The sequence below is a fragment of the Drosophila elegans genome, unplaced genomic scaffold, assembly GCF_018152505.1.
Source record: "Drosophila elegans isolate 14027-0461.03 unplaced genomic scaffold, ASM1815250v1 contig_476, whole genome shotgun sequence".
NCBI lineage: Eukaryota > Metazoa > Arthropoda > Insecta > Diptera > Drosophilidae > Drosophila > Drosophila elegans.
In genome coordinates, this window is record NW_024545863.1 from 26,348,015 (window position 1) to 26,375,049 (window position 27,035).

General features: G+C 35.5%; 1 protein-coding gene across 1 annotated transcript in view; it reads left to right on the forward strand.

Annotated features, from left to right (window-relative positions):
- Window positions 1-2,852: 2,852 nt before the first annotated feature.
- LOC108140347 (fatty acid synthase) overlaps window positions 2,853-27,035 on the forward strand; it is a 40,666-nt gene continuing 16,483 nt past the window's right edge. Inside the window, exon 1 of the mRNA XM_017263038.2 lies at window positions 2,853-3,006. Within this exon, the coding sequence (XP_017118527.1) occupies window positions 2,869-3,006 (138 nt within the window). The 5' untranslated portion in view covers window positions 2,853-2,868. The remainder of the gene's footprint in view (window positions 3,007-27,035) is intronic.

Genomic DNA, 27,035 nt, shown 5'->3' on the forward strand with positions numbered 1-27,035 from the left:
CCGAAAACCGCGGGAAAATTATGAAAAGCGCAGGAAAATTGTGAAAAGCGCGGGAAAATTTGAAAGGCGGAGGAAAATTTTCAGACTGAGGTTTTTTGCCTCTAATTTCTGAGAGTTACAATTTTTACAATTTAAACTTTTTTTTCATCTCTTTTATTTTACCCTAAATTGGTGCTCACTACGACGAAAATTGGGGGAATTAAGATTGCACTAATTGCACACTTATAATTCGAAATATATTTATAATTGTAAGTAAATGCAATTTTTAATTTCTTGGTTAAAATGATCACTACCTACGGGTTTTTACACAAATGCCAAAAGTTCAAAGGTGGACAAAAACCAACTAGACAAAACGCCACAGATTAACTTTCATCTTTTAGCACTCCTTACATGCTTGGCCGATTCGAGATTTCCAACTTCCCTCTCAGAATCCATGTCAAATGTAAGCAAGTCCTAAGAAAATTCCATCGGCGACGACGGAAAGGTTTGGGTCCTCAAACGGCGACAAATAAACAGCAGCAGCAACAAAGGGCCGGTATAAAAATTCCAACGATTAATAATAAGCACTTATTGCTGAGCCGACGCGAATGTGTTTGTGTGTGGTAAAAGTTAATTTTTAACCACAAAAAAATGGTAAAAAATAAGCGCGAACTCTTCTGCAATCACGTCGGGGTCACCATGAAAATGTAAGACGGTTTTGTATTAAGAACAAACTTGCTAAACTTGTGTTTGCAGAGGGTTGAGAGAATTTATTAACCGAAAATTGCGAAAGATCGACGACGATAAGGAGTGGCTTCGAAGAAGTTCAGTAGATCACTAACAAATTAATATTCCAACAATTTCTCTTAGAGCCTAACTTATGCTCAGGTGGCGATAGACGGAGCGAATTCGCAAGAGCGAACGAACGAAAGCTTTATTGGCTCCCGCTCTGACCCTACAACTAGTAACTTCAATGTAAATTCAAATAATAGCGCCAAGTGCGCAAACAAATATATCTTGAAGAACTAAAAAAAAAAAATGAAGAAACAGAAAAGTTATATTTTTTTAAACAATTTTTATACAAGTATTTGTCAATAATTTTCTTCATTTCGAAAGAAACAAATGAAAGTCAAAATTAAATGAAAATGTTAAATGAAATTAAAATAAGTTTGTTGTTGTTGTATATGTATAAAATCAAAATAAAAATAAGTTTATTGTCAATATCCATTGACCTAGATTTCCGTGGCTCTGATGATCTCAATCTTCTGGTGTGTGGCTCAAAATCTTCATCTGAGTCTTCACTATCATATAAGCGATTCATTCAATAGCATTTCGATTTCTGTATTTCCTTCAAAAATGGTGTTATTGAAATCTGCGATGTCTTCTTACTCGCTAGTTTTACTTGTCCACCAACATATTATACTTCTGCAAGCAAAGCATCCAGTTTTGTTTCCCTTGAATCGGTGAAAATGCAGAAAAAGTAATTTAAACGTTATTGATGCACTGATTTTTTCATAAAAATACATTAAACTATTAACTCTTTTCTGTATCTCGTCACCATCAGGACGTAGCCCTGGAAGTGCAGTAGTAAAAGCGGGCACATCATATATAGTTTTCTTATTAATTAACATTCTTTTGTTTAAACCATGAGAATAGTTAATGCATGAGTAACAGCTGGATGCATCTTGTGTGGTTATCCTATTGGCTGCAACAAAAGATTTTCAGATGTTTCCAATCCAAAAGTATTTTGTTACATATTTTGCACATGGCGTTTGGCGTACTTTCTATAAGCATTAGCACTTAAATCAGGTTCATCGAATTATGAACAATACGCTTCTATAAATTAGTCTTTTTTCAACTCTATATGGCCACAAAACGTAACAAAAATAATTTAATTTTGTGCATTTGCTGTCACCTTTCGATGTTCTTTTTAAATTTACATTCTTTTATTATTAACTTAAAATTGTTAAAAAAATGGTTAAAAAATTTTAAATTTGGGCACAAGATGGAATTGTTTCCGGTAAGTTGGTTTCGCATTTTTTTTCTCCCATTCAATGCCTACAAGTTTGCTGAAGAAACAAAAAAAATATTTCTCTCGGCTTGCAAGATAAAGCTGTATCAAAATTTCAAATAATGTTTCCAATTGCCAGTTTAAGCAAAAAAAATGGATAATAGCATAAAATCTAAGCCTGTACCAATTGGTCAAAAGTAATAATGCTGAATGTCTTGTTTTTACATGTACTTGCAGCAGCAACTTTTAAAATTTGTTTCAGGATCAAAGACCTTAAAAATGTTGTACAGTGTTATTAAAGAATCGATTCACTACATCGAGCTTCCCAGTAACTATGGTTTGTAAATTAAACGTTTTCATAATGTACATTTTCTTGCATACCAGGGTTGTATATTTTTTTCGTTAAATAAAAAACAATTTAGTGATTTGAGCCCCAACATACAACACGTATTCTTTTGAATCCGCGCATGCCATCAATATAAGTTTTTGTTCATTGAAGAATCGATTCACTTCATTAAGCATGCCAGTAGGCAGGGCTTGTAAATTAAACGTTTCCTAAATTTACATGAGCCAGCCTATTTATACAATTCACTGACTTTAATTACTTTGAAGTGTTTGTGGTCAAGTACTTACCATTTTTTTGGAATTGATAATAGATCAGCATGTATAAAAGAACGCTTACTGATTTTGGATGCCTAGTTGCAAATTGTTTCGCAATTCGCTTATACGTTTTTCTATTTATTTAGTGTTCAGAGGGAAGCTCAAGATATTTCTTAATTTATATCGTGTTCATCACTTAACGTTATTGTCTTCAAACAACTTAAACATAAATTACAAACAAAAATTTTTTATAAATTATCCTCACTGTTTGTACAAAAATGGAATTTAAAAAAAATAAGAAATATTCTAGATCGTTTCCTGATACTGACGGTGATGATATAGTTATATCCGGAATGTCCGGAAAATTTCCTAACTGCCGAAACATAACAGAATACAAGTATAAGCTGTATAACAAGGTAAATTTTAAACTTCTAAAATACTATAACATAACCAATTTTAATAAATTTATTAATAAGTCATAATTTGTTATCCCAATCAATGGAGACAAAAATTTATGAATACCAATTTCTTAGTAGACTTAATGACGTCTACTAAATAGTCTATTAAAAGTTTAAAATAGTTTTTTAAGTAGTAAATAAAATTGCGAAATTTAATACAATTAAAAAAAAACTAAGATTAAATTAGTTTAAACATTTTCTGATTTGGCCGCTTCAGCAATTTCCCATAAAATGAGAAATTATTATAAAGTGTTTTTATTTGGTCGAATGTACAACCATTTTCGTCACGTTATTTGATATCAGAGTTTTTTGCCTCGTTTTTTGTTTTTGTTTTAATTACAGTCAAAGTAATTACTTTAACCATAATCATCCAAAAAATGTTACGCTTTGTAATTTGTTTATTTAAAACTATACAAATTAAGAATTACTTGTACTAAACTTTCAATAAGGTACAAAAGGTGTATAAATGTTATTTTCAATGTTTTGCCAAACACCTCAACTTATATTTTCTAGTAAATTTGTATACTTGTTTCTAGTATTCGTTGAAAAGTATGTAACAGGTAGAAGGAAGCGTTTCCGACCCTATAAAGTAAATATATTCTTGCTCAGCATCAATAGCCGAGTCAATCTAGCCAAGATCGTCTTTCTGTCCGCCTATCTGTCCGTATGAATGTGGAGATCTCATTTGGGATTTAACATGCAGATTCTAGTAATTTTTACGCAGCGCAACTTTATTTCAAAACGGGGCCAAGCCCACTCTAACGCCCACATATAGGCAAAGTCTGTGACGTCACTCTGAGACATGTTAGACCTTAATTATAGGACTGTGTGTGTGTGTTTCGGTCATATCTATCGGTAGACACAAACATTTTTAAAGTAGAGCAATTATTTTTATGTATATATATATATATATTGAGTTAAGTACTCTGCTGCTCAGATGGTGCTCTACTGCCAAAATCCTATCCTTTGCTCATTAGATATGGCCGTGGTGATCGCTTATGTAGAGAGACATAACTAAAAAACTGTTAACAGATGGTGGGGGTCCTACACGATCTTAGCTTTTTGTGTGGGGCGCAACCTAGTCCCCGATTGTTTGGTGGGGGTATATTTAGTTTGAAGTTTGTTTGCTAAGTAACGGGTATATAATTGTCGGAAGCTCGACTATTGCGTTATTTCTTGTTTAAATTAAACTTGTTTTTTTTTTTTTGGGAAATAAAATTTTGTAATAACGTTTTCTGTTATATTTGGCCTTAAATCGTAGTTCACTTTGAAATTTCTGCACGGTTAAATTTATTGGAAGGAAGGACACTCCAAAAGCTGTCTCAGAAAATCTTCACTATACTTTTTTCCTTGACTATTGAACAGCAGTTACTCAGCTAGCAATATTTAAAACCAAATATTCCCCCACATGACAATCGGGGTCTAGGTGGCGTCATCTATCGAACAACATTGCCTACATAAAAGCTTATTTTGTGTCTACCGATATGTATGACCGGAACACAAACAAAAAGCCCAATAACTACACTGGATTACAAATTTTAATAATAATAATTCGTCAGGTAATCAATATTATCCTAGATCCTCTCAATTCAGATCAATAACGTACGTCGGAGCCAATGGACATATTTGAAAATTTTAAGACAACAGCCTCGGAAGAAACACTACAACAATAAAAATTAAAATTGATAACAAACCATGCCTATGTCTTATTGATACATGCTCAAGCACAAATTTAATAATGAAAAACTTTTTAAAATAGCCATCTAATAAAAAATCGACAAAAGTCCAAACGATAGGAGAATCAGAAACTTTAGATAAATGTATTCTTAAAAAACATTTGAAATCTTAATGATATTATTATAGGAAGAAAAAAATCTAAAATAAACATCAGCCATAATTGATTTCATGAAAACTACCATTATTATAAACCAATACGATCTCCCAAGGGAAAAAATAACAGAGAAACGTAATTAAACTTTTTCAAGTACAATAAATGACGACGAATAAATTTATGCCATGCAAACCGACTTATCGAGTACACAATGTATCACTTATGTATATCACTGCAACAAACTCTCATGCACTATACACTTATGCATACATTAATACATATGTATATTTAGATACGTAAGCGTTGGCCGCGGCGCTGCTCGCGCAGCTATGTGAATTGTAAGCCAAGCCAATTAATTCTTAAGTCAAGCGGGACATTCAAGGAAAGAATCCCGATCTGAATAGGCGGATTAATAAAACACAATATATATATAATAACTTTACAACTAATATCTATTTGAGAGACGATGACTTAAACAAAGAAGAAAAAACTGAATTTAAAGTCAGTATCGCGAAAGTGAAATCAAACACGTAATAAAAACAAAACACGAAGAACCAATTTATAGGAGACCATATAGTTATCCCCACATTTATGACACAGAAATAGAAAACAAATGGGGGAAATGATAAGACAAGGTACTATCCGAAAATCAAAATCTTCTTATTGTAGCCTTGTTGTAATGGTACCAAAGAAAAAAGATGTATCGGGCATTCACAAATTTCGTATGACCATTGATTACAAAGGACTCAATGAAATAACTATTAATGATGACTTTCCTATTCAAAACATGGAAGCTAATATTCAATCTCTTAGAAAAGTATTCTAACGTCTTGGCAGATCAATTCTTAAACTGCAATTAGACAAAAGTGAGTGAAACGAGTAATTTTTTCGCAAATTTATAAAAGACTTCGCAAAAACCGCAAAACCAATGACTCTTTGAAAGGAAGGAAGCTATAACGAAGCGATTGAAAAATTAAAATCTTTAATTAGAAACGACCCAATTCTCACATATCCGGATTTCAAAGGGAAGTTTGATTCAACTACAGATGCTAGCAATTATGCATTATAGCCCATTTCCACAGAGATTCATCTAATCCACTAATTTATGCGATTTATGCGATGCACATCATCCTTCTATCTTTCGATAACAAGTGATCTGAACAGTTAAAGGCTCATCAAAATATAAACAAAGATTGACGGATGTTGAAATGTTTTCCGTTTGTCAACAAGCTTCACACTAGAAGGAATAAACTTTTTACGCTGGCGTAACTGTTCGTCGATCTGAATACTAGGCTTAAGTTATTTGTTCTTTATGCAGGGGCCTGGCGTACATTAAACCAGAGAAATCTGGAAACGCTTTGCAATTTTTTGTTATTTTTTTGAGTACAAGGCTTAGGGAAGTGCTGAGGCTGGGGTCAACTTGCTTGGCTTGGACGTATGGGGAGCTGACGATAGGTGTTAGTTGTCAGTTGCCGGGCTAACTAATTTACGAGCCATCAACAACCGTTAAGTTGGGATTTCAGTTCTTTATTAACAGACAAAGCTAATGTTCTCTTAAATTATTTAGCTTGGCGCATACATGGGTGGCGATCTATCCTAACATGAGCCTGATTTACAAACACGTGCACATGACATGAAAATTCCGTCCTGGTCCTCATGAGATCACTCTTTACTGCTTGTCCTACTCTTGTTCCTGGTCTTCGTGGCACCGATGTTTGCTGCGTGTCCTACTGCTGGTCTTGGTTCTCGTGGCGTCGCTGGTACAGTGCCAACCGGCCGCTCTCCAGGAAAGTTCCGTCTTTTCACACTACGATCAGAGCCACTCAGCCGCTGCGCAAGAAGTGCCGTCTGTGCAAGCTCTTACTTTTTGTACCCTTGCAGAGGGTATTATAATTTCAGTCAGAAGTTTGCAATGCAGGGAAGGAGACGTTTCCGACTCTATAAAGTATATATATTCTTGATCAGGATCACTAGGAGAATCGATCTAGCCATGTCCGTCTGTCGGGTCCGTCCGCTTCTACGCAAACTTGTCTCTCATTTTTAAAGCTATCTGCATGAAACTTTCCCAAAAGTTGTCTTTCTATTGCAGGTAGTATATTAGTCGGAACGAGCCGGATCGGACAACTATAGCATCTAGCTCCCATAGGAACAATCGGAAAAAAATACAAAAAAATATTATAACTTTGCTGTTTTTTAATTTTTCTATTAGTTCTTCGACATATAGTAATGTTTAAATATTTCAGAACTACGGTTTAAATTTCGTCAAAATCGGACGACTATATCATATAGCTCCCATAGAAATAATACAAATATATAAAATAACTATATAATAATTGAGCTGCATATCATCATAGCTTCAATGTTTTTAAACATATACGCAAGTAAATCATAATTTTAATGTTTTCAAAAATATTTAATTCTTGCAATAGCTGCAAGGATATATGAACTTCGGTTTGCCGAAGTTTGTTTTCTTTCTTCTTATGATAGAAATGAGTAAAATTTAACACTTAAACACAATTTAAATTTTATTCTTGCTTGGTTCAGATGCTCCGTTCAAAAATTATTTAACAAATACTTTTTTTTAGTATATTCAAAAAATACATATGTTTTCCTCGTCGTTCGTCAGTTTCAAAAAATTTTAAGTACTTGTGCTAGAATTCTGGAATAATTTTTTTTTTGTTTTGGGCAGGTCGTTACAAAAAATTTTGTTTTACGAATATTTAAATAACTAGCTTATTTAGCGGGAAATTGCTAAAAATAGCTAAACTTTTCACGCCTTTAACTTCTAAATTAGTAAAGCTAAAGATAAAAGATATATGCCATTAAAAATGAATTTTCAAATGCTAATGCCGAAGCCTTAACATAATTGGTAAAAGTTTAAAAATTATTTATTTTATTTTTTTTTTTAATATTTGCAAATTTTTAAAAATTGTTACAGGCTATTTTTTATATTTTTTTTTTACGTTTATAGCACTTGAGGCATGAATGTTTTTGAATGTTGTTAAGCAACGAAAACGGCTACTTTTCTCAGTTTGTAGAAGTTAACGCTGCTTAAGCAAGAATTTCCTCCTAAAAGTAGGCAACACCAATTTGGTGAGGAAAATGGTTTCAGGTTAATGGGCGAAACATTTTTATTAAATAATTGTAAAATATTAATTTATGTTTTAAATTTAAATTTAAAATTGATCTTAATTTAAGCAAACTTATTTCAAATCAGATATTTGGCAAAAAATGAGCAAGATATCTTAAAAACAACGAAGATATTCAAATTTTAATGTTCTATAGGGCCAGATAAGTTTCTCGTTTATTTTTATACCCTCACAAATGGTATTTAAGTTTCAGTCAGAGGGGCACATTCCCGACTCTAACAGCGTCATTAGGAGAGTCGATCTAGCCATGCCCGATTGTTTGTCAACTCGTTTCTACGCAAACTAGACCATCAGTTTTAAAACTATTAGTATAATTTAAAACGAGCCCGTTCGGACGGCTATAGCATACAGCTCCAATGCGAAAAATCGGGTAATTAAAAAATATAATTTGGCTGTTTTTCAATTGATTTGCATATTCTTCGGTACAAAGTAATGGTTTATTGTTTCAGAATTACGGTTCCAATTTTATTAAATTAGACCACGATATTGAATAGCTGCTTGTAAAACATAAGAGCATACAAATAAATATTGTTGATTTAAACATTTTAGTTTTTGGACTAGTTACAAAGCTTTATAAACTTGGACTTGCCGAAGTGTGCTTTATTTCTTGTTAGTTAAGCTTTAAAGTCTTTCCAAGCGTAGTTTGTTAAAACAAAATTAGTAATAACCATGGTCACAATATATTCCATACAAAAACTTCTGATGTCTAACAAAAACACCTCCTAACGAGGTAAAAAAGTCGTGACGGTCGCACCTTCAACATATAAAATATCTGATACCAAACTTTGTGATGAAAAATGAATAAGCTTTCGAATTTTTAAATGTTCCCATTCGTCACGCTGAGATAAAAATCCCTGTTTATGATTTCATTATGTTGGAAAAATCCTTGGAATTTGCTGCACCCACCTGCGCGACTGAAGACACCTTGACTCTTCAATCTTTTTCTTCTTGTTTGATCTTTGAACAGATTCCAAGCGCGGCTGTTTCTAATGTCTTCGCCACTGCACACTGGGCCAGCTGGCTCGAGTTTTTGCCAAAAGTCCGTTATTTTTAGTTGAGAAAATTAAGAAAATAAGTTTGTGGCAATTAAAAGCTTATTTATGCCAAAATTTCAAAGGATTTCATTTCTTGGTTTTTTTTTCATATTTTTATAGATAAAATGACCTGCAAAATTTAATAAAAAATAAAAAAATCTAGTGAAAAGAAATGAATGATTAGCTGACCGGAATTCTTGTGAAGTCATTGAAATTGATTAAAATGTCAAATAAAAAATATAATTGGCCTGCTTTCTTATTATTTATAAAATATCGACAAAAACTTTGAAGAACAGAAGTCGATTATTTTACTTATATTAGCAACTCGGGCACCAAAAGATGGCATTTTTAAATTTGATAAGTCTTAAACCACTCAATATTTTCCTAGTGGCTTACATTTTTTTGGATTTGTTGCATCTTATACTTAAATGTGTGTCGAAATAAATTGAATTCGTTTCCAACTTTTTTTTCTACAAATAAAATTTGCAATAATTAGAAATATTTTCGGACCTTAGCTCGGATTAACTATATCTTTTAAGTATCCTTAAAATTTTATTTAAGATTACTTTATTTCAGATTCCTAGCTATAGAGGGAAAGAAATGCTAAATTTTTTGCAAAAAATTAGATTTCTGACTCAGTGTGCACTGGTTGCATCTTGACCCTGCAGGTGCACTGTTTGTACTGATTTTATGTTCTTTAGAGACTTGAATATTTCTGAACAGGTTCGCAGGTTCAATGCTTTGGTACACTTCTTATGATTCAATCCAATAATAATGTAAGAATTAATAGATGGATCTTTTATATTAGTCCGTCTTCCGATTGCCGACATGATGTAGAAGTACCCGCTGAATGTCTCGCTGGGTTTACTTTTATGCCACATTAATTCCCTGAGAACATCAGCTGTGTTCACCACGCTTGCAAAATCTTGTAAAAGGGGGTTCTTGAAGTGTTCCGACGTTTGAATAACCGCTTGTGCGTCTAATCATTTCTTTTAATATTTTACCGTCATTCCACTGTTGCAACAGCTCGACTTTAGCAACAAATTGTTTTGGGGTTATGTTACCCTTGCCTCGACCGTACGTCGGTACAACACCAATTACATCTTTGATAATGGTGTTGGTATACGTTGTGCGCTCTTGGTTTTCAGTGATCATGACGGTGCTCGCCTGAAGGTGCTATACAGTGTTTGGGGTGTACCTAGATTATTGTACCCAGGTACCTACCTATTTGCTATGTTTGGTATTAAGGTACTGAAATATTTTTATTTGTTTTTATTTTCAAATTAGCTTGATACCACTAAATTGATACCAATATGCAAATAAAAAATGGCTTAATAACACTGCAACTTGAAGAAAAGTTAATTGCACCGCATTTGCAAGGTTAAAGATGTTTATTTTTATATGTTTCTACAACATGACTTAATTACCAGAGGGTATATCATAATTCATCTACAACTTCGTGAAGAGCAAATTGACCTCAAAACATTATTAAAAAATGTTTTGGTCATTAACTTTTGTCTTTTTACATTACCTAGATACTTTAAATTGTAAACGTTGTACCTTACCTAGGACCATATTTTCCCAAATACCTTGTACCTCACCTAGATCCATTAAACTAGTACCTCTCCCAACAATGGTGCTATACCACCAGCTGCCATGTCTGCTTGATCTTGCTGCTCCAAGAATTGCGCCGCTGCTAGCGTTCCTGCTGGCTCTCCAGCATGTGATTCATTAGTTTGTTGTATACTGATGGACTTTACCCACTGCGAGAGGCTCATTACCAATAACTATATTTGGTCGATCTGTGCCTGTATTGTTTGATTGCTATTTGCACCAAATCATAGCCATTTCGTTAAATTTTGTCGCAGCTCAAGATTCGTGTCGATACGTGCCGGTTTTTTCCGTTCACTGAAATATTTTTTTTCCGCAGAATAATGTCCAGTTCGGAAACCCTCAGTTGACCTAGTTTAGTCAACATTTTTAGATTAACTTCTGGTCCGTGGCGTTGTACCTTCTTTTAAGTCTTGCTTCACGTGCTTTTCTTATAGTGACCTTTCTCAGATTTTTCCGTGGTCCCCTCTTTCCTTACCGCGTAACCGTTGCGTCCAAATCCTTATGTTATTCTCGACCGTATTTCTTCTCCCTTTTTGGCTTTGCCGTTGCGTCAAGTCTTGCACTCCCCTTTGGTCGCATTGCATCATCCACTTTGGTATAGCCATGCGTCAAAATTTACTTTCCTTTATTCGCGAAACCAAATGTACCTTTTTAAATCATTTAATTTGGTATTTGGAGTTCTATTCCACTTCTGATTTGTCAAAAAGCCGAAATGAAAGAAAGAGCAAATACAATAATATACTGAAAATCTGAAAATAAAAAGCATATCAATGATAACATGACACATTGGTATAATTTCTGCATCGGTCTTAAAAAATGGTATTCAAAAGGAGCAATGTAAAGGTTTCCAGTCATTTATTTTCAAACAATTTGTCATGATGAAAATTATGGACTCGTTTTGCTCATTCCATTTTTTTGTAATCGCTTTCTATAAACGGATCAATTGTTGTCGGTAGAGGGACCTGATTTAAGCAGTTGTTTTCTTAATTTTCAAATATTTATATTAATAAATATTTTATATTACTTATTAAAACAATTTTGTTGATATTTGCCTTAAATACATCACGGAAAATTAAATTTTAAAAGAACTGGCTGATACAAAAATCTTCTGGGGTTATACTCGTCGCATTGGAATTATATAACTGTTTTAGCAAACTAGAAGTCTCAAAGTAAGACAGTACACTTCCAACCTATTGAGGTGCAAGACGTGCAAATACTGAGCCCTACAGCCAAATTCCGCAAAAACTCACGTACATGCGGTTAAATCGTACAGAAAAATGACCGCACTAAACCAAAACATTAAGAAAAAGAACAACAAAATCCCATGATAATTTACCTTTCAACTGATTATACACCTGTATTGTCTAATTCTACCCCGACACCGTATACAAAGAGTCTACCCCAAAATAAAAATGAAACAAGTCTTCTCCAAGTCTCTCTATTACTGCATGCTTTCTACTCATCCCTTCTCAAGCCAAAAATCGTGAAACTAAAATTTTAATAGAAATCGCACTATCAACACCCCCGAAGATAAAACAAACGAACACATTGACAAAAATAACTCATCATCCTCTATTTAGCCATTACGAAGTGTTCCAAGTAAACATTCAGAGCTTAAACCTCTCTGAAACTAATCTAGCATAAGCAAGTGCCAAGAAAAAAGCAGGTCTTATTGATTAGAAGCCGAAAACTATTTAAACAACCTTAAATCTAGCTCATCCGAGTCCGTCACCCCAATGGCTGACTGGCACCGAGTAAGCTCCCATTAAACTATCCACAGATTATATCAGAGTGTTCAACATTTTTTGTAACAACTATCACGAATTACAACTAGTTTTAGAGAATTCTCTTCTGACGTTTTTTTTAATAGCCTTATTTTAATAGCTTAAAATGCCTAACGGCATTTCTAAGAAAAAGTTTTAAAGTTTTCTTAAAATACTACAGCAGTATAGGGAGTAGCAATACTCAAAGAATAACAAGTTCCCCATTCGCAGATATTTATAAATTCAAATTTCCTTTGCTCCACGACAAATCTTGATCACATAGTTCTAATCTTTATTATAAATATGTATAACTGGGATCTTTTTCAAAAAAGACTGTACGGAGCTCGACAGTAGGTGGGCCGCAGGATGCTTACATCACCATGTTGGTCTTCCTTCGAAATTCTTTAAAACTGCCGATAATTCGTCCATCTCTTCCATGCTTTTAAGTACCAAATCTCTCTAACTCCTTACATTGTTAAACATAAAAGAGCGAATGCCATTTTAAAAAAGTTCCTTCGAAAACTTAATATCCTTAATTTTTCCTCTCCTCTGGGTAGACATTAAACGCCTAGCAGGCTTATTACGTAATAGACACAGAAAATTTTTTAATAACCATCCCTTATTATGTTATTAAAACCGACAATTTTTACCTATTTCATTTGCAGAGCCGAAACATTAAGCAAAAGTTGGGCCAAATATGGAGCTGACGAAAACTTCAGCCACATTTACAAAAGCCTCAAAGAAACCTATCCATCCCCGTCCCACAATCCCATCTCACTATTACCAACACCTGCAAGACTTGACTCCTCCATTAAAATGATGGAACAAGCCCTGTTATATTTAACTTCATCATTATCCTAAGCCCAAGAGAAACTCCGACCATACAAATGGCTTTTGCCCAATATTATTAATACCCTCTCAATCAAAACTAGTGAAAAAATCATCCGCGACAACCTGATTAGCGACAACCAAGAGATGCATCCAAGAGAAACCACAACACTATGGATTCAAAGTCCAACACTTTGTGTCGAATGCCAATTCGACAAGGTTTCACGTTTCCCTTTAGGCGACCGATCGGAAAAGGCTTTCGATCGCGATCGGTTCTCGCTAGAGTTCATTTATTTATTTATTTCGCCAACGGTATTCATTCCTTAAACTTGCTAATTATATATTTAACATTATTTTACGCACTTACATTGAATAAAATAATCGATCAATTTATGTTTGAGATCAGACTTACTTGAAAAATAATTAAGTCGCATGTTAGTTGGAAGTTTATTGCACTCAACCAAGACTCTATAAAGTGGTTCGTTTTGGGAGTAATTAGTTCTGCGTAGCTCAACAATAAAGGGAGCAAAATCTCGGAGGTGCCTAGCAGGAGAATTAAAGCCTACTTTTCACAGAAGTTCTGAACAGACAATGATTCCAGCCGCCAGGTCGGCGATGAAACAGATGGAGATAATTGTTCTGCGACTGGCAAGTGTGGGAAGGTGAACGAGGAGACACTGCTGCTGACAAGGGGGGAAGGGTTCAGAAATTCTTAAAGGTAAGAAAGCAAATTTTAAAAAGTTTTTATGTAGCCTTTCTTTTCTATTTAGATATTGGCTGAGGAATTCCAGATAAAAGCCGCCTACTCTTTTTTAAAGCGCACAAATGTTGAGTAGAGCGCAAGTCTCGTATAGGGATAAATAAAAAGCGCTGAGTTCCGCTTTACAAACACAAACATAGGTTACGCTTTAGGCATGATATAGTAAAATTCTGCTGATAAATTAAATTTGGAATCAAACATTACACCCAGATCTAGGCATTCTTGTTGAACATTTAAAGGCTGACCAGCAATACTGTATGCTGTTATAAGATTGTATACGCATTAACTGTAGCGAACATAAAAGCACTTATTAATGTTTAGCGGAAGTAAATTTCGGCGGCACCATGAAGTCAAGGAATCTAAGTCTTACTGCAGTGACAGTGAGTTTGCTGGAGTTTCGATTTCTTTGAAAATTTTTAAGTCATCTGCATAGAGGAGACACACTGAATAAATATTAAGCTTTACATCATTTATAACAATAATGAAGCACATTGAGCATATTGCACTTTTATGGATCAACATGCGAAGGGCAGGTTTTCCGAATTTGCAAACCAGTGAACCCAGGAGTAAGCTACAATTTTGAAACACAACAAAGTGTGATCACGAATCCATACCCTGGGCCCAAAGTTAACTCACTACATTGCCCATGTAAATGAACTGCAACAACTGCAAGCAAGATTTTTAGGGACTGTACGATTGGCTTGTGGCCTGCAATGGAAGTGATAGTATGATATTCGACGACTTGAATGCGATGATAGGTGAACACCAGCTCGAAATGGAAATCACAATTATTGCAATATTGGAGGGACCTCTTTTAATAAAGAACGCTTACTTTAATATAGTATTTAATAACTGTCTTTAATTAACATTTGACGGTTTTGCTTAAACTTAACAAAATATATGTGTGCTTCTGTTAGCTGTTTTCCACGAAATTCTGACGATGAGTGACTGGTGTCAGCTCGCTTCCATTCTTTTCTTAGGTTGCACTTGATATCGAGTTCATCTAAATACTATCGAGTACAGAAAAGGATAGATAACGAATCCGTAGGTGAGACCACTTCTGGTTGTTCTTGTTACTTCACTACAGCATCCAACATTCGGCCCTCCTGACATTGAATACGCCCCGAGTGCCTTCATTATTTCCGCAACTTTATTTGTTTAATACGGTTCTTCACCTTTTCACCTTTCTACTTCATATCTACGGTGGTTTCCAACCTTGAATACTTTGCCCTTCAATTTTAACCCAGTACCATACTGTGCGTTTGATGGCTACTAAATCGTTGATCTGAAACTTCTATTCTACCTATCTCTTTGAGTCAAATGCTTTTTTATGGTATGTTATAAACAGCTTGTCGCCCTTTTTGATGTTAGAAACACTTCCTGCCGTCAGCCTTCGCATTTACAAGGATGCATTCAACGCAGCTATCTTTCAGTTTCGGAATATAGTTCGACGTCTCGATCAAATCCTGTGTTTTCTAAGAAGAAAAGTAACCTTGTGATTCATTTGAATAATTTTGTTTTCCATCAGTGAAGGAACTACTAACAAATCCTTAAACAAAACTTCGTTCGCCACGTAGAAATCTTCATAGCCCTTGGTCTCAATAACACTTTTTAGCACTTATGTTCAATCGTCTAGCAGTTGCGCTTTTCGCAATCGACCGGAACTGTATTTTATTTCGTAGGGACATTGCCCATCTCGAAACTCTTACTGAATCTCCTTATTTTTCATAGTCATGGTAAAGGCTTTACAGTCTTATACAGAATCTCGCTGAAGCAACACTGCTTCGAAACTAAAATTTGAAGCATCTGTTGTAAGCGATGATCATAAAAATTCAGAACTTGTCCACTGACCAACGCTTTCTTTAACTTGTTGAATGGTTTTGCAATTATAGCATATCCTTCCACAAACCTACGAAAATACGACTTCAATCCTAAAAACTTTTGGACTTCCTTTCTATCGTGCGGAATGGGAAAATCACGTACTGCTCCAGTCTTTTTATCACGTGGCTTGATGCTTCTATTCTCAACTACATAACCCAGAAAATTAACCTTTCGCTTAAAACCCTGAAATTTACTCCAATTTATACGCAAGCCATTTCTCGGCGTTACTTCTAAAACTCTTTCCAAATTCTGCACGCAATCTTCAATACTCTAACTTGCAATTAAATCGATCACGTGGTCTATACGACTACGCAAAACTGCCATGATGAATCGGGTAAACACTGCTGGAGAGTTCGTTATACCGAAAACAGGTACTCACAAGAACGGCCATTCTGAGTAACGAACAATGTATACTTTTGGGATTCTACCGAAACAAGCCCGTGAAGGAAAACATTAGTCAAATCTAACGATTTGAAAACCTCTCCACCTTGCAATTTCCCATTCTTCTTATCTCCAAGTACCACTGGCGAAATGCCAAACGTCTCGGATGTTGGAAAACAGGCCTGTTAACAAGATTTTCATCTGTACTGGTGAAGTGAGATTTCTCTTCGGTTTGTATCCCTCGACTTCTGACGGTACTTTAATATTCAAATGTGCCAAATCAACTACCGAACCTGCCTTACAGTCCTCTGAGCTCGGTAATTAGCTGCACCCAAGAACTTTGAATAATCTGGTTGTCGACCGCTGCTCTCTTAGTATCCTTTTGGACACAACGAACCCTTGGCGAAATTATAGTACCGGACCGGTTACCATCATATCCACGTTGTCTAAGATTGATGTGCCTAAGGTTGCGTAAAACTTCATGTCATCATCAGGAACAACATTAACTCGACAAACATGTCAATCCCGTCAATTTTTTTGGTTTTTTTCGCGTTTTTTTGGCATAAAGTCAATTTTTTTTTGTACTTTAACTTCTTGTTTATTTTTAATTTTTAAACACTCTAGACAGATAAAAAAAATATCTAACTTTAACATATGGAGAAACACTGTTCTGCTGGCGAGCTGTTAAAGTCAGCTGATTATGTACTATCTGTTTTGTATGAAATTGCCGCGATAAATTGTGCGACTTTGATCGATTGTTGTGGCAAAAGTTTACGAAAAAGTTAGATGAATAAATATAGAAAACGAATGTCCATGATTGTTAAACTAAAATTTACCAATTTTTGTGTCGTTGTTATGTGTTTTTTTCCAATTGTACCGTGATTTGTTTATGTGTATTTTTAGAACGAGTGTAGTTGTGTTTCGTGGATCAGTACTTTTGCATGGCAAAGTGTTGCAAAAAGTTATAAACGAGAAACTATTAACCAAAGTGTGCAGGTTAATGAGAAACTAATCGTTTTTGTCTGAATCCACACGTTTTCGAAACATTCAAAATATTTCAGTACAATATGTGTTCAGTCGTGCTGAACTGGTTGACATTTCGAGCAACAACAATCGCTCAGGAGTCGCCGTACAACAGCACATATTGAGAGTGATCGCACAAAAAAACATTTAGATAACGAAACCATAAAGTCGATTAAGGAAAAAGTGAAAGTGAAATAAACACTTTAAGAGAAAGCACGCAAAATGGCTTGGGAAAAGCTTGTTCACAGAAATCATAGGTCATTATGCAGTGGCAAATAAAGTGGGTCGCGCAAATTGTGATTACGAAAGCGGTGGTCCTCGTCTGAAAAGAAAATTCGCCGCGGAACTTTCAGAGGAGAATAACAACTTATCTCCCTTACTCATACAAATTGAAAATTGAGTAACTTTTATAGTAAGTAACATAACCATACTTATTTAAAATTTTGTAAAATGTATCTTTACTTTCAGAATGAAGCACTAACAATGGAGTTGAATACTAAAATGTGATCCAAGATAATTGTTTTTTTTTTTTTATTTAATATAAAGAAAATATGCAATAAAAATGTTTAATGGAGCTTTTTTGTGTATTTCGGCCTGATCGGTTATATGTCAGCTATATGCAATAGTGCCCCAAATAATTTGAAACTTGGTAGGCCATCTTGGGAGCTTAAAAAATGTATACAAACCAAATTTTAATTCAATAGGTTTAAAATTAATAAACTCTAGTCCAAAAAAAAACGGAAAAAAACCATAGTGCTTTGTAACTGTCAAACATAATCACCTGACTCTCACCGATTCCTGTTAAGAGTCTCTGCCGACCCATCAGACTGCCAACTCATACTCCTAGTTCCAGTAACACACGCCTACGCATCAAACACAATTCGGCTCCTGTATAACAAGTCCTTTCAGTTCTGAATTCATTCAGATCACAGATTTCAGTTCCAGACTCGAAGAAAAGGATGCACGCGATGGCTTTAAAACGACTTTTTCATCCTGTACGATATTTGTTGCTTTCTCTGTCCTGACAGGTACTCCTGCTCTACACTGCGCTGAGCGGTGTCCTTTAAACATATCTCCTTTACCGGACGGTCTTTCTACATATGCGAGGAATTTTCACACCTGAAACACTTTTTAACCGTTCCAGCAACCTCTTCTTTATTAGTGTCGATCACAACGTTGCCACTCTACGAGCCAAACTTGTTTCCTGGCTTAGATGAACCACGAGACTTTAGATACGCTTTAATTTGTAGCTTTAAATCAAGGATCCGTATATGTGGGAGTTATTTTATGCCATAGATCTAGCAGTAATGCATTGTGGTACTGCGAGAAGAACTTGCAGCGTGCGCTCTAGGTTTCAGTCATTTTTATAAAAAATAGATTTTATATTCAAACGACATCAAAAATTGCGCCAACCTTGCTTTCGGTATTTTCTTTGCAGGAAATTAAGCTATTTTGGAACAGACGTCAAACGGTCAGTCAAAATGGTACAAACTGACTCGTGAGAGATGTTCAGGAATTGTGCTACTCTATTAAGCTGCTATGATGATTTTCAGAAATAAAATCCTTCACTGCATCGATGTTAGAGTCGGTGAGAGAGGTGGATGGAAATTCGGCAAAGCACCAAATTTAAACAAACAACTAGCCTCGATAGCAGAGTTTGGAAGTTCAATTATCATTTTTGGGGCTATAAGGTCACCCGATGACTTTCGCGATCTTCATTGGCTGAAACAGTGTTGGTATGAAATTAGTTTCAGGTTCGTTTTGTGGTAACACAAATTGACCAGTGACAGAGTTCGGCTGGAAGACTCTTCGGAGATGTGAAGCAATAGTTTCGGCTCTATCTTGGTCGCTCCGGGTCCAGCTACCTGATGAATTTCTAATCGGAATGACTGTTTCGATAGGAGAGCACAGATTTGGGTGAGCCCTCCACAGAGGATATTTTGTATTGGTTGGCGAAAGTTTTTCGATGTCTCGTAGTTGTGCGTTTTAAGCGTCCTTCTTCAGGGCTCAGTTTAGTGTGTGTGGCTTCTTTAAAACGTTGTTTTGAGAATTGCGATCTGTTGGTTTGCCTGTGGGGGTGGTCGGGGTTTTTTCGGCTTTGAAGAAGAGTTATTAGCGAATGGTCAGATGAAAGGTCTGAAAGCGCCTTAGCGCTTATTATGTTGCGTGGAATGCTTTTTGTCACCTCAAAATCTATTAAGTCAGGGACTTTTCGGGGGTCTGCTGGCCAGTATGTGGGGCTACCAGGGAACACATAGTCCAAATTGTTGCTCAGTTTTATGATTGCATTATACAATTGTCTTCCTTTTTGAGTCACGAGTCGTGATCCCCAGTGTGTATGTTAAGCATTATAGTCTCCTGCAGCTATGAAGCGATTTCCAAGTAAGTTGTAAAAATCCATGAATTGTAAATCAGAAATTGTAAAGCGAGGAAGGCAGTATACAGCGCCTATAGAAAGGTTTCCGTGGCTGCACAATGATAGACGTGGCCTGCAAGTAGTTAGTTGCAAACCTTTGGTGAAAATGGTGCTTTATGCGTTTCCTGATTAGGATGCCGGTTCCGCAGTGTGCTTTACCATCTGGATGATCTGTGCAGTAGAAGGTGTAGTCTCTCATTTGGAAGTTGTATTTGCTTGTGGGCAAATGTCGATATGATTTACATTCAGGAACTGTGTTATTTTAAGTTTGTGCCGGGACTACGGTACGTGTAGTAGTTTTTCTTAGCTTCGTCGAGGTATTTGCACACAACTCGGAAATGTTCTTCAGATTTGGTCAGAAGTTTGGTTTTAGTGAGCGGAACGTGAAAACGTGAAAATTTGCGTCCCCTAATGTAAATTGATGGGGGCTTGGGTTTCGGTTGGGTCTCTTGATACAGTTTTGATTGAATTTCAGCTAGGAAGGCAAATCTGTTGTCGTTAGATCTTCCGAGTAATTTGTTGTCTCTTTGGAGACGATTTAATTTTGGTTTGTTACCAACCCCGGAGATCTGCGGGCTAAGCTTAAGCTTAATTTGGATGTATGATCCATGCCGGATAGCTGTCAGAGTTTTTGTTGCACCGCGCTGCGGTCAACGACTTCGCAATTGGTTTCGCGATAAGAGCCATTTCTCTCTCTGTTGTTCATTTGGCAGCCGTTATTGTAGGTGTTGCTATTTCCGCTGCAATTTTAACGGAGCTCACGTTTACCTCGTCAGGAGGTGTTTTTGTTTAATATCAGAAGTTTTGATTTGAAACAATCTTATTACTGCCATGCTCCAAAGCCTAGTTTCAGTAAAAGAGTACCTCAAACAACGACCATGAGTTCTTATGACTTGGCTATTGAAAAAACGCACTAACCTGCTTACTCTTCCACACACACAACTTTTCTCCTGCCAAATTTTATCCTCGCCGCTGGTTCTGGGTCGGGATCTCGGTCTTCTGCTGGTCTCTGCGTCTATGATTTTTTTTCTAGTGCTATGCCCCACGTCCTAGCTTTCGATGCAATGCCAACCGGCCACTGTCAACCGGCCGCAGCGCATGAGGTGGAGTCACGCTACTTGCAAGCGTACTTTTCCATTAGCTATTGGCCATGGCCATGGAATGAAAACTTAATAGTGATATATTTGTGGGGAACCCACGTTCATTCATTAATAAAATTGTTGGCCTTTAGTCAGCAAGCAGTATCAAAGCAAGCTTTTGTACAAGTGTATCCATCATTAAATCTGCAAAGCTTTACTGAGGATAATATTTAAATATTTCTCATTTCTGAGTACGATGAAATACTTAAACAATATTATTAGCTCAAACTAAATGTGATAAATTAATAAAGACGGACAAAACGGATTTTTTCGGAATAATATTTTTTCGCATGTTCCTACTAACCGTAAGTTACCTATTTCAATCAAGTTATACACCGTATTTTACCTTTAAACGCGATTTCCCGAAAGAAGTGTTTTTTTAGCTGCCAAGTTAAACTTTTTATAGAAGAACTAGTCCGATTTTATTATTTTATTTTTCTAACTGTTCACAAGGAGTACCGCTATGTTTGGCAGAGTACGATTTTTGAAATTTTTTTGTTCGGTTGTTATAGCCAAAAAATAATAACTTTTGCAAATAAAAAAAAAATCTGCCTCGGGAAAACATAGTCGACGTAACAACGAATCTAAAAAATACAATTTTTGTATACACTTGCAGAGGGTATTATAATTTCAGTCAGAAGTTTGCAACGCAGCAACCCTATGAAGTAATTATATTCTTGATCAGCATCACTAGAGAGTCGATCTAGCCATGTCCGTCCGTCTGTCCGTCCGTTTCTACGCAAACTTGTCTCTCAGTTTAAAAGCTATCTGCATGAAACTTTCCCAAAAGTTGTCTTTCTATTGCAGGTAGTATATATGTCGGATCGAGACGGATCGGACGACTCCCATAGGAACAATCGGAAAAATAAATAAAAAAAAATTATAATCGGAAAAATTAATCAAAAAAAAATTATAGAATTGGTGTTTTTTAATTTTTTTTTAGTTCTTCAAGATATAGTAATGGTTAACTATTTCAGAATTGTGGTTTAAATTTCATCAAAATCGGAAGACTATATCATGTAGCTCCCATACGAACAATCGGAAATAAAATGCAAAAAAATGTTTGCTGTTTCTTAAATTTTTTTTTAGTTGTTCGACATATAGCAATGGTTAAATATTTTAGAATTACGGTTTAAATTTCATCAAAATCGGACGACTATAGCATATAGCTCCCATAGGAACAATCCGAAAAAGAAATGAAAAAAAATTATAACTTTTCTGTTTTTTAATTTTTTGTTTAGTTCTTCGACATATAGCAATGTTTAATTATTTCAGAATTATGGTTTAAATTTTATCAAAATCGGACGTCTATATCATATAGCTTCCATAGAAATAATAAATATATATAAAATAACTATCTAATAATTGAGCTGCAAATCATCATAGTTTCAATGTTTTTCAGCATATACTCAAGTAAATTATAATTTAAATATTTTCAAAAGTATTTAATTCATGCAATAGCTGCAAGGGTATATGAACTTCGGCTTGCCGAAGTTTGCTTTCTTTCTTGTTTGTTTAGTTCTTCGACATATAGCAATGTTTAATTATTTCAGAAATATGGTTTAAATTTTATCAAAATCGGGAGTCTATAGCATATAGCTCCCATAGAAATAACTAAAATATATAAAATAACTATAAAATAATTGAGCTGCAAATCATCTTAGTTTCAATGTTTTTCAGCATATACTCAAGTAAATCATAATTTAAATGTTTTCAAAAGTATTTAATTCATGCAATAGCTGCAAGGCTATATGAACTTCGGCTTGCCGAAGTTGCCTTCATTCTTGTTTTATTTCTTTTCAACCTACTCGTCTAAACCTGACATAAGCGGGACCACTCCAGTTTTTATATGTGTTTTAAAAAGCAAATTCCAAAAATGTGAACTTTTTTTTTAATTTAAAAAACAAAATTTATAAACAAAATTTTTTTAATTTATGCAGTGGAACAATGTGTATTTTAAGGCAACGCAGTGAACGGAAGTGTGTTAATAGCTCCCTAGAAAATCAAGTTTTTACCTAGTATATTAGGCCGGAAAATGTAAATATCCAGTGCAAAATTTGAACAATCTCCTTTTTTCATTGTGAACATTATGAATCTGACCTTGCAAAGTTTAAAATCAATTTAAAACATTTAAAAACCCAAGTCTTCGAACCCTGCCTATGTTTTGTTTTTGTTTTTGTGAATCGAACCTCGATTTACCGCCTTGTTTTCAACAACTTTTGCACCTCTACTTAACACTTGCCCTACACACACGCTGTAACCATTTCTTCGTCTAACTGGCGTATGCGAAGCTACAAAATCAACTGCAACGGGATCAGCAACGAGCGTATGTCTAATGCGCCGTTACCTCAGCTGCTAGAGATGCTTAACTTGCGTCTCGAAGAGTAAACTTTAAAATCTTGACCTTGCGCAAGATGCGGAGCAGCGAGTCCTCGGTGGCTTATGACTCGTTTGGACAGAATCGCAGCTGACCTAAAGCTGGTGGGAGAGCGGGTCGGGAGCCTAAAGGCTGAGGTGGCCGTGATACGACCCGACAGGGACAAGTTAAACCAGCGAATTAATAATCTGGAGGTGGAGGTCTGCAAACTGAACACTTTGAAACAAAGAATGGGGGAGATAGAAACCAAACTTTCATCTCAGCACGATTTCATCACGGAATTCCATTCCTAGAGGGTCTGAAGATCCTCTACAACAAACTCTGTTTTTCGCTGCAGCTCACTCCGCCGCCCAAAGTTACCGAAATTTTACAGAAAAACATAAATTTCTTCTGTGGACCCCGGTGGTCATTATAAAAATGGGAAATTTCCACGAAAAAATTACCCTATTTCGTTGTATCGGAGCTTACCGGCGCACTGCTAAACAATAACATGGCTTACAGCTAAGGGGAGTTGATTATCAAGCTGATCTCTATATTATTGAGCAGTTTTTAAGAGAGAACTACATAATGTTTAAAGAGGCAATGAAGCTAAAAAAACTAAAAATTTTGCCAGCAGTCTTCACTCGCAGTTCGCTGCGGTGATAATATGATTTATCGCATCGAGCGCATGGATGAGGTTTCAGCGTACAAACGCAAACCTGTCTTCCCCTCGCTTCATTATCTACATCGCCTACAACTTCTGCTGCTTCATCTAGATCGCATGATAAAGCTAATGCTCTTAATAGGGAGAGCTTTCGCACCTTGAATGTTATTTTATAATAATCTGTATTTTTATTGTCTTTAGTTTAATTCTCAAAAATTTGCAACTTTCTCTTTATCTCTTGAAGTTCTAGTTTTACTAAAGGGCGCTTCCCAGAAGGTCCTCAATATGTTTGACCAGTCTGAGATATGTATGTATATAGTTCCATAGCTGCGAGTTTAATTACAATCCGTGTTAAGCACAAAAAGCGTATTAAGGTCGTCCATATTAATGCACAGCGTCTTATGAAGAACATTTATGAATTTAGATACTTTTTTGTTCAGTCTAACGTTGATGTTATTTGCGTGTCCGAAACTTGATTCTTGTCCGATTTTTGTGATCTGTCCATTGCGTGTGATGGTTATGTTGTTTATCGTGCAGATCGTTTTAGTCATGCTGGTGGTGTCGCATTTATGTTAACACAAAATTGAATTGTACTGTTAAATGTAAGCAACTAATCGATAGCAATTAAATATTTACTATTAAGTCGGTGTATTAGTGCCCAGTCCAAAGGACTAAAGCCGAGGGAGTTGCGTCCTGGGTAGGCACGCTGGGTGTCGGCTCAGGGTTCTTTGGAAACCACTCCCTCCCCTATATAAAACGAATAAATTTATCAATTTAAAATAATTAAAAAAAAAATTAAAATACATTATACATTTTTTAGGAAAATGATATTCTCCTTCTTTTTAAATTTTTAAATTTATTTTGTTCTAATGATTAGCACACTGTTACCAAACTGGCAGCTTAATCTAATCTGTTTAGACATTATAATAAAATACTAAATCTTATCGTTGATTAGGGCAGGAAGTAAGTTCGTGATTTCGATATTAACATTGCGGTTGGTGAATTATCTACGTCAAAACCCGGTCCGGTAGGTCTTGAGGGTGATGTCGTGTAAGTCTTCTTTTGACTCGGTTGCTTGGTTCGGCGCTGTTGATAGCAGCAAGTTTTCTGGCTAGGCTGTTGGCGTGTTGATTAAGCCTTTCCATATATTTACGAGCCAGATCCTGTAGCTTATCTGCAAGTTTGGGTACATTTTGATCTCGTTCGATGTCTCTGGTTCGCTCTAGCTCCAGAGATCGTTCGAAGTGTCTTCGCAAGTTCGTATTTTGTTCAGGTTAGATTTTGCAGCGATGCTATAAACCTGGAGTCCATAGAAAAGACTTGGCGCTAGTGATGTGCCTGCCGAGAGTAAGCTTTTTGCCCAAAGTGACACCAAGGTACTTATAAGCAGAAACGGCTCTGATTGGGCTATCGTTGAGGTTTACTCCAGGGCAGCTACTTCGGAGATTGGTAAACGTCTCATTGGCACATTTATTTGCGTTTACCCGTATGTTCCAATTCATGGCCCATTGGTGAAATGCGTCCAGATTTTTGCTTTTGATTTTTGCGATTACAGCTGTGTCATCAGCGCGGAAAAAGATAGAACTCGTTCAGTTCGTTTTGTCATTCGTCGTCGCTGCCCACAATCTTCTCAAGTAGATATCTCGAACGCTTGACCGAATTTCGATCGGCAGAGCGTGGTTTTTTTAGTCTGCCCCTTCATACGTTCCGTATGCCGATGGATCGCTGCCGGCCACTGCAATGAGATCCCCTATTGTCAATGTCGTCAGTCGAAAGTTACGTCATTGTCTCTGACTCGAGCTTATCCATTTGCGGCAGCTCCCCCTTTTATAAACGTTTACTAAGAAATTATTGAGTTCTGCTTCGCATTATAATTTATTGAAAAGATTTTTCATTTAAAAAGATGCACATTTGATTGACAAATAAAAGTATTAATTAAGGTGTCAAATTAATTAAATTGACAAATATTCTAAGCGATATACACATATAATATTTCTATTAACGTGCAATAAAACTGTTAAAATTGAATATAAATTTAAGAATAATAATAATTGGAGTTAATTTATAAAAGTAATGATATGTATACTACATGACTTTAAATTTAATGTATTAACTTCGGCAAGCCGAAGTACCTTGCAAGTATTGCAAAAATTAAATATTCTTGAAAACATTAAAATTATGATTGACTTGCGTGTATGTTTACAATGAAGCTAGTTGAAGCTTTTTTGATAGTTCCAATGCAGCTATATGATATCGTTCTCCGATTTTAATAAAATTAAAAGCGTAATTCTGAACTGTCAAATTATTAATTAATCATATAGAATTTCTAAAAAAAATTAACAAATAAAAAAAATTTTTAATATTTTTATTGTTCCCATGGAAGCTTTAAGTTATAGTCGTCCGATTATGATGAAATTTAAACCGTAATTCTGAAATATTTAACCATTACTATATCTCGAAGAACTAATAAAAAAATTAAGAAACAGCAAAGTTAAATATAAAGAAATTTAATATATACGGACGGACAGACGGCCATCGCCTCTTCCACGATAATTTCCTATGTTATAGTTACCGCGGTGAGCATGAACGCTTCGAGTTTAGAAGATGGAGCTCGCATTGTCAGCCAATTCTGTGCCATTTATGTATTTGCTCACAGCTTTATTCATTGTGGTAAATATTCCAACTTCAAGTATTCCATATTCAAGTATTTTTCGTCCTGACTCGAATAGCTTCCTTGGTGCTGAACTTAGCCGCATGTCCATAAGGAAATCCCTCATCAATATAAGCAGATTTCAACAATTTTCTCAGACTTTCAACTTCAATAGTAAATTGGGTGGCAGAACCCTTTACCCTACTATAGTGTGTTGCAACTTGTTAGTGATTGCATCGATAATAGTTTCGTTACTAACCTTGTGCAGAGTTGGCCCAATTATTTTGGACCTAATTACCTGTACAGCGAATTGTTTATCTGGTGCTTTTGTCATATTAACTAGCTGAACTGCCGTAATAAATCTTTGAAGGTTTATTTTCCTTCCTTTAAATTCTGGTACAGCATGAGCAATTACTTTAATATATGCCCGTTGGGCAACGGTTTCGTCTGCCATATTATGTGCTTATGTTCAACTGATTCTAAATCTGAGTCCTGAAT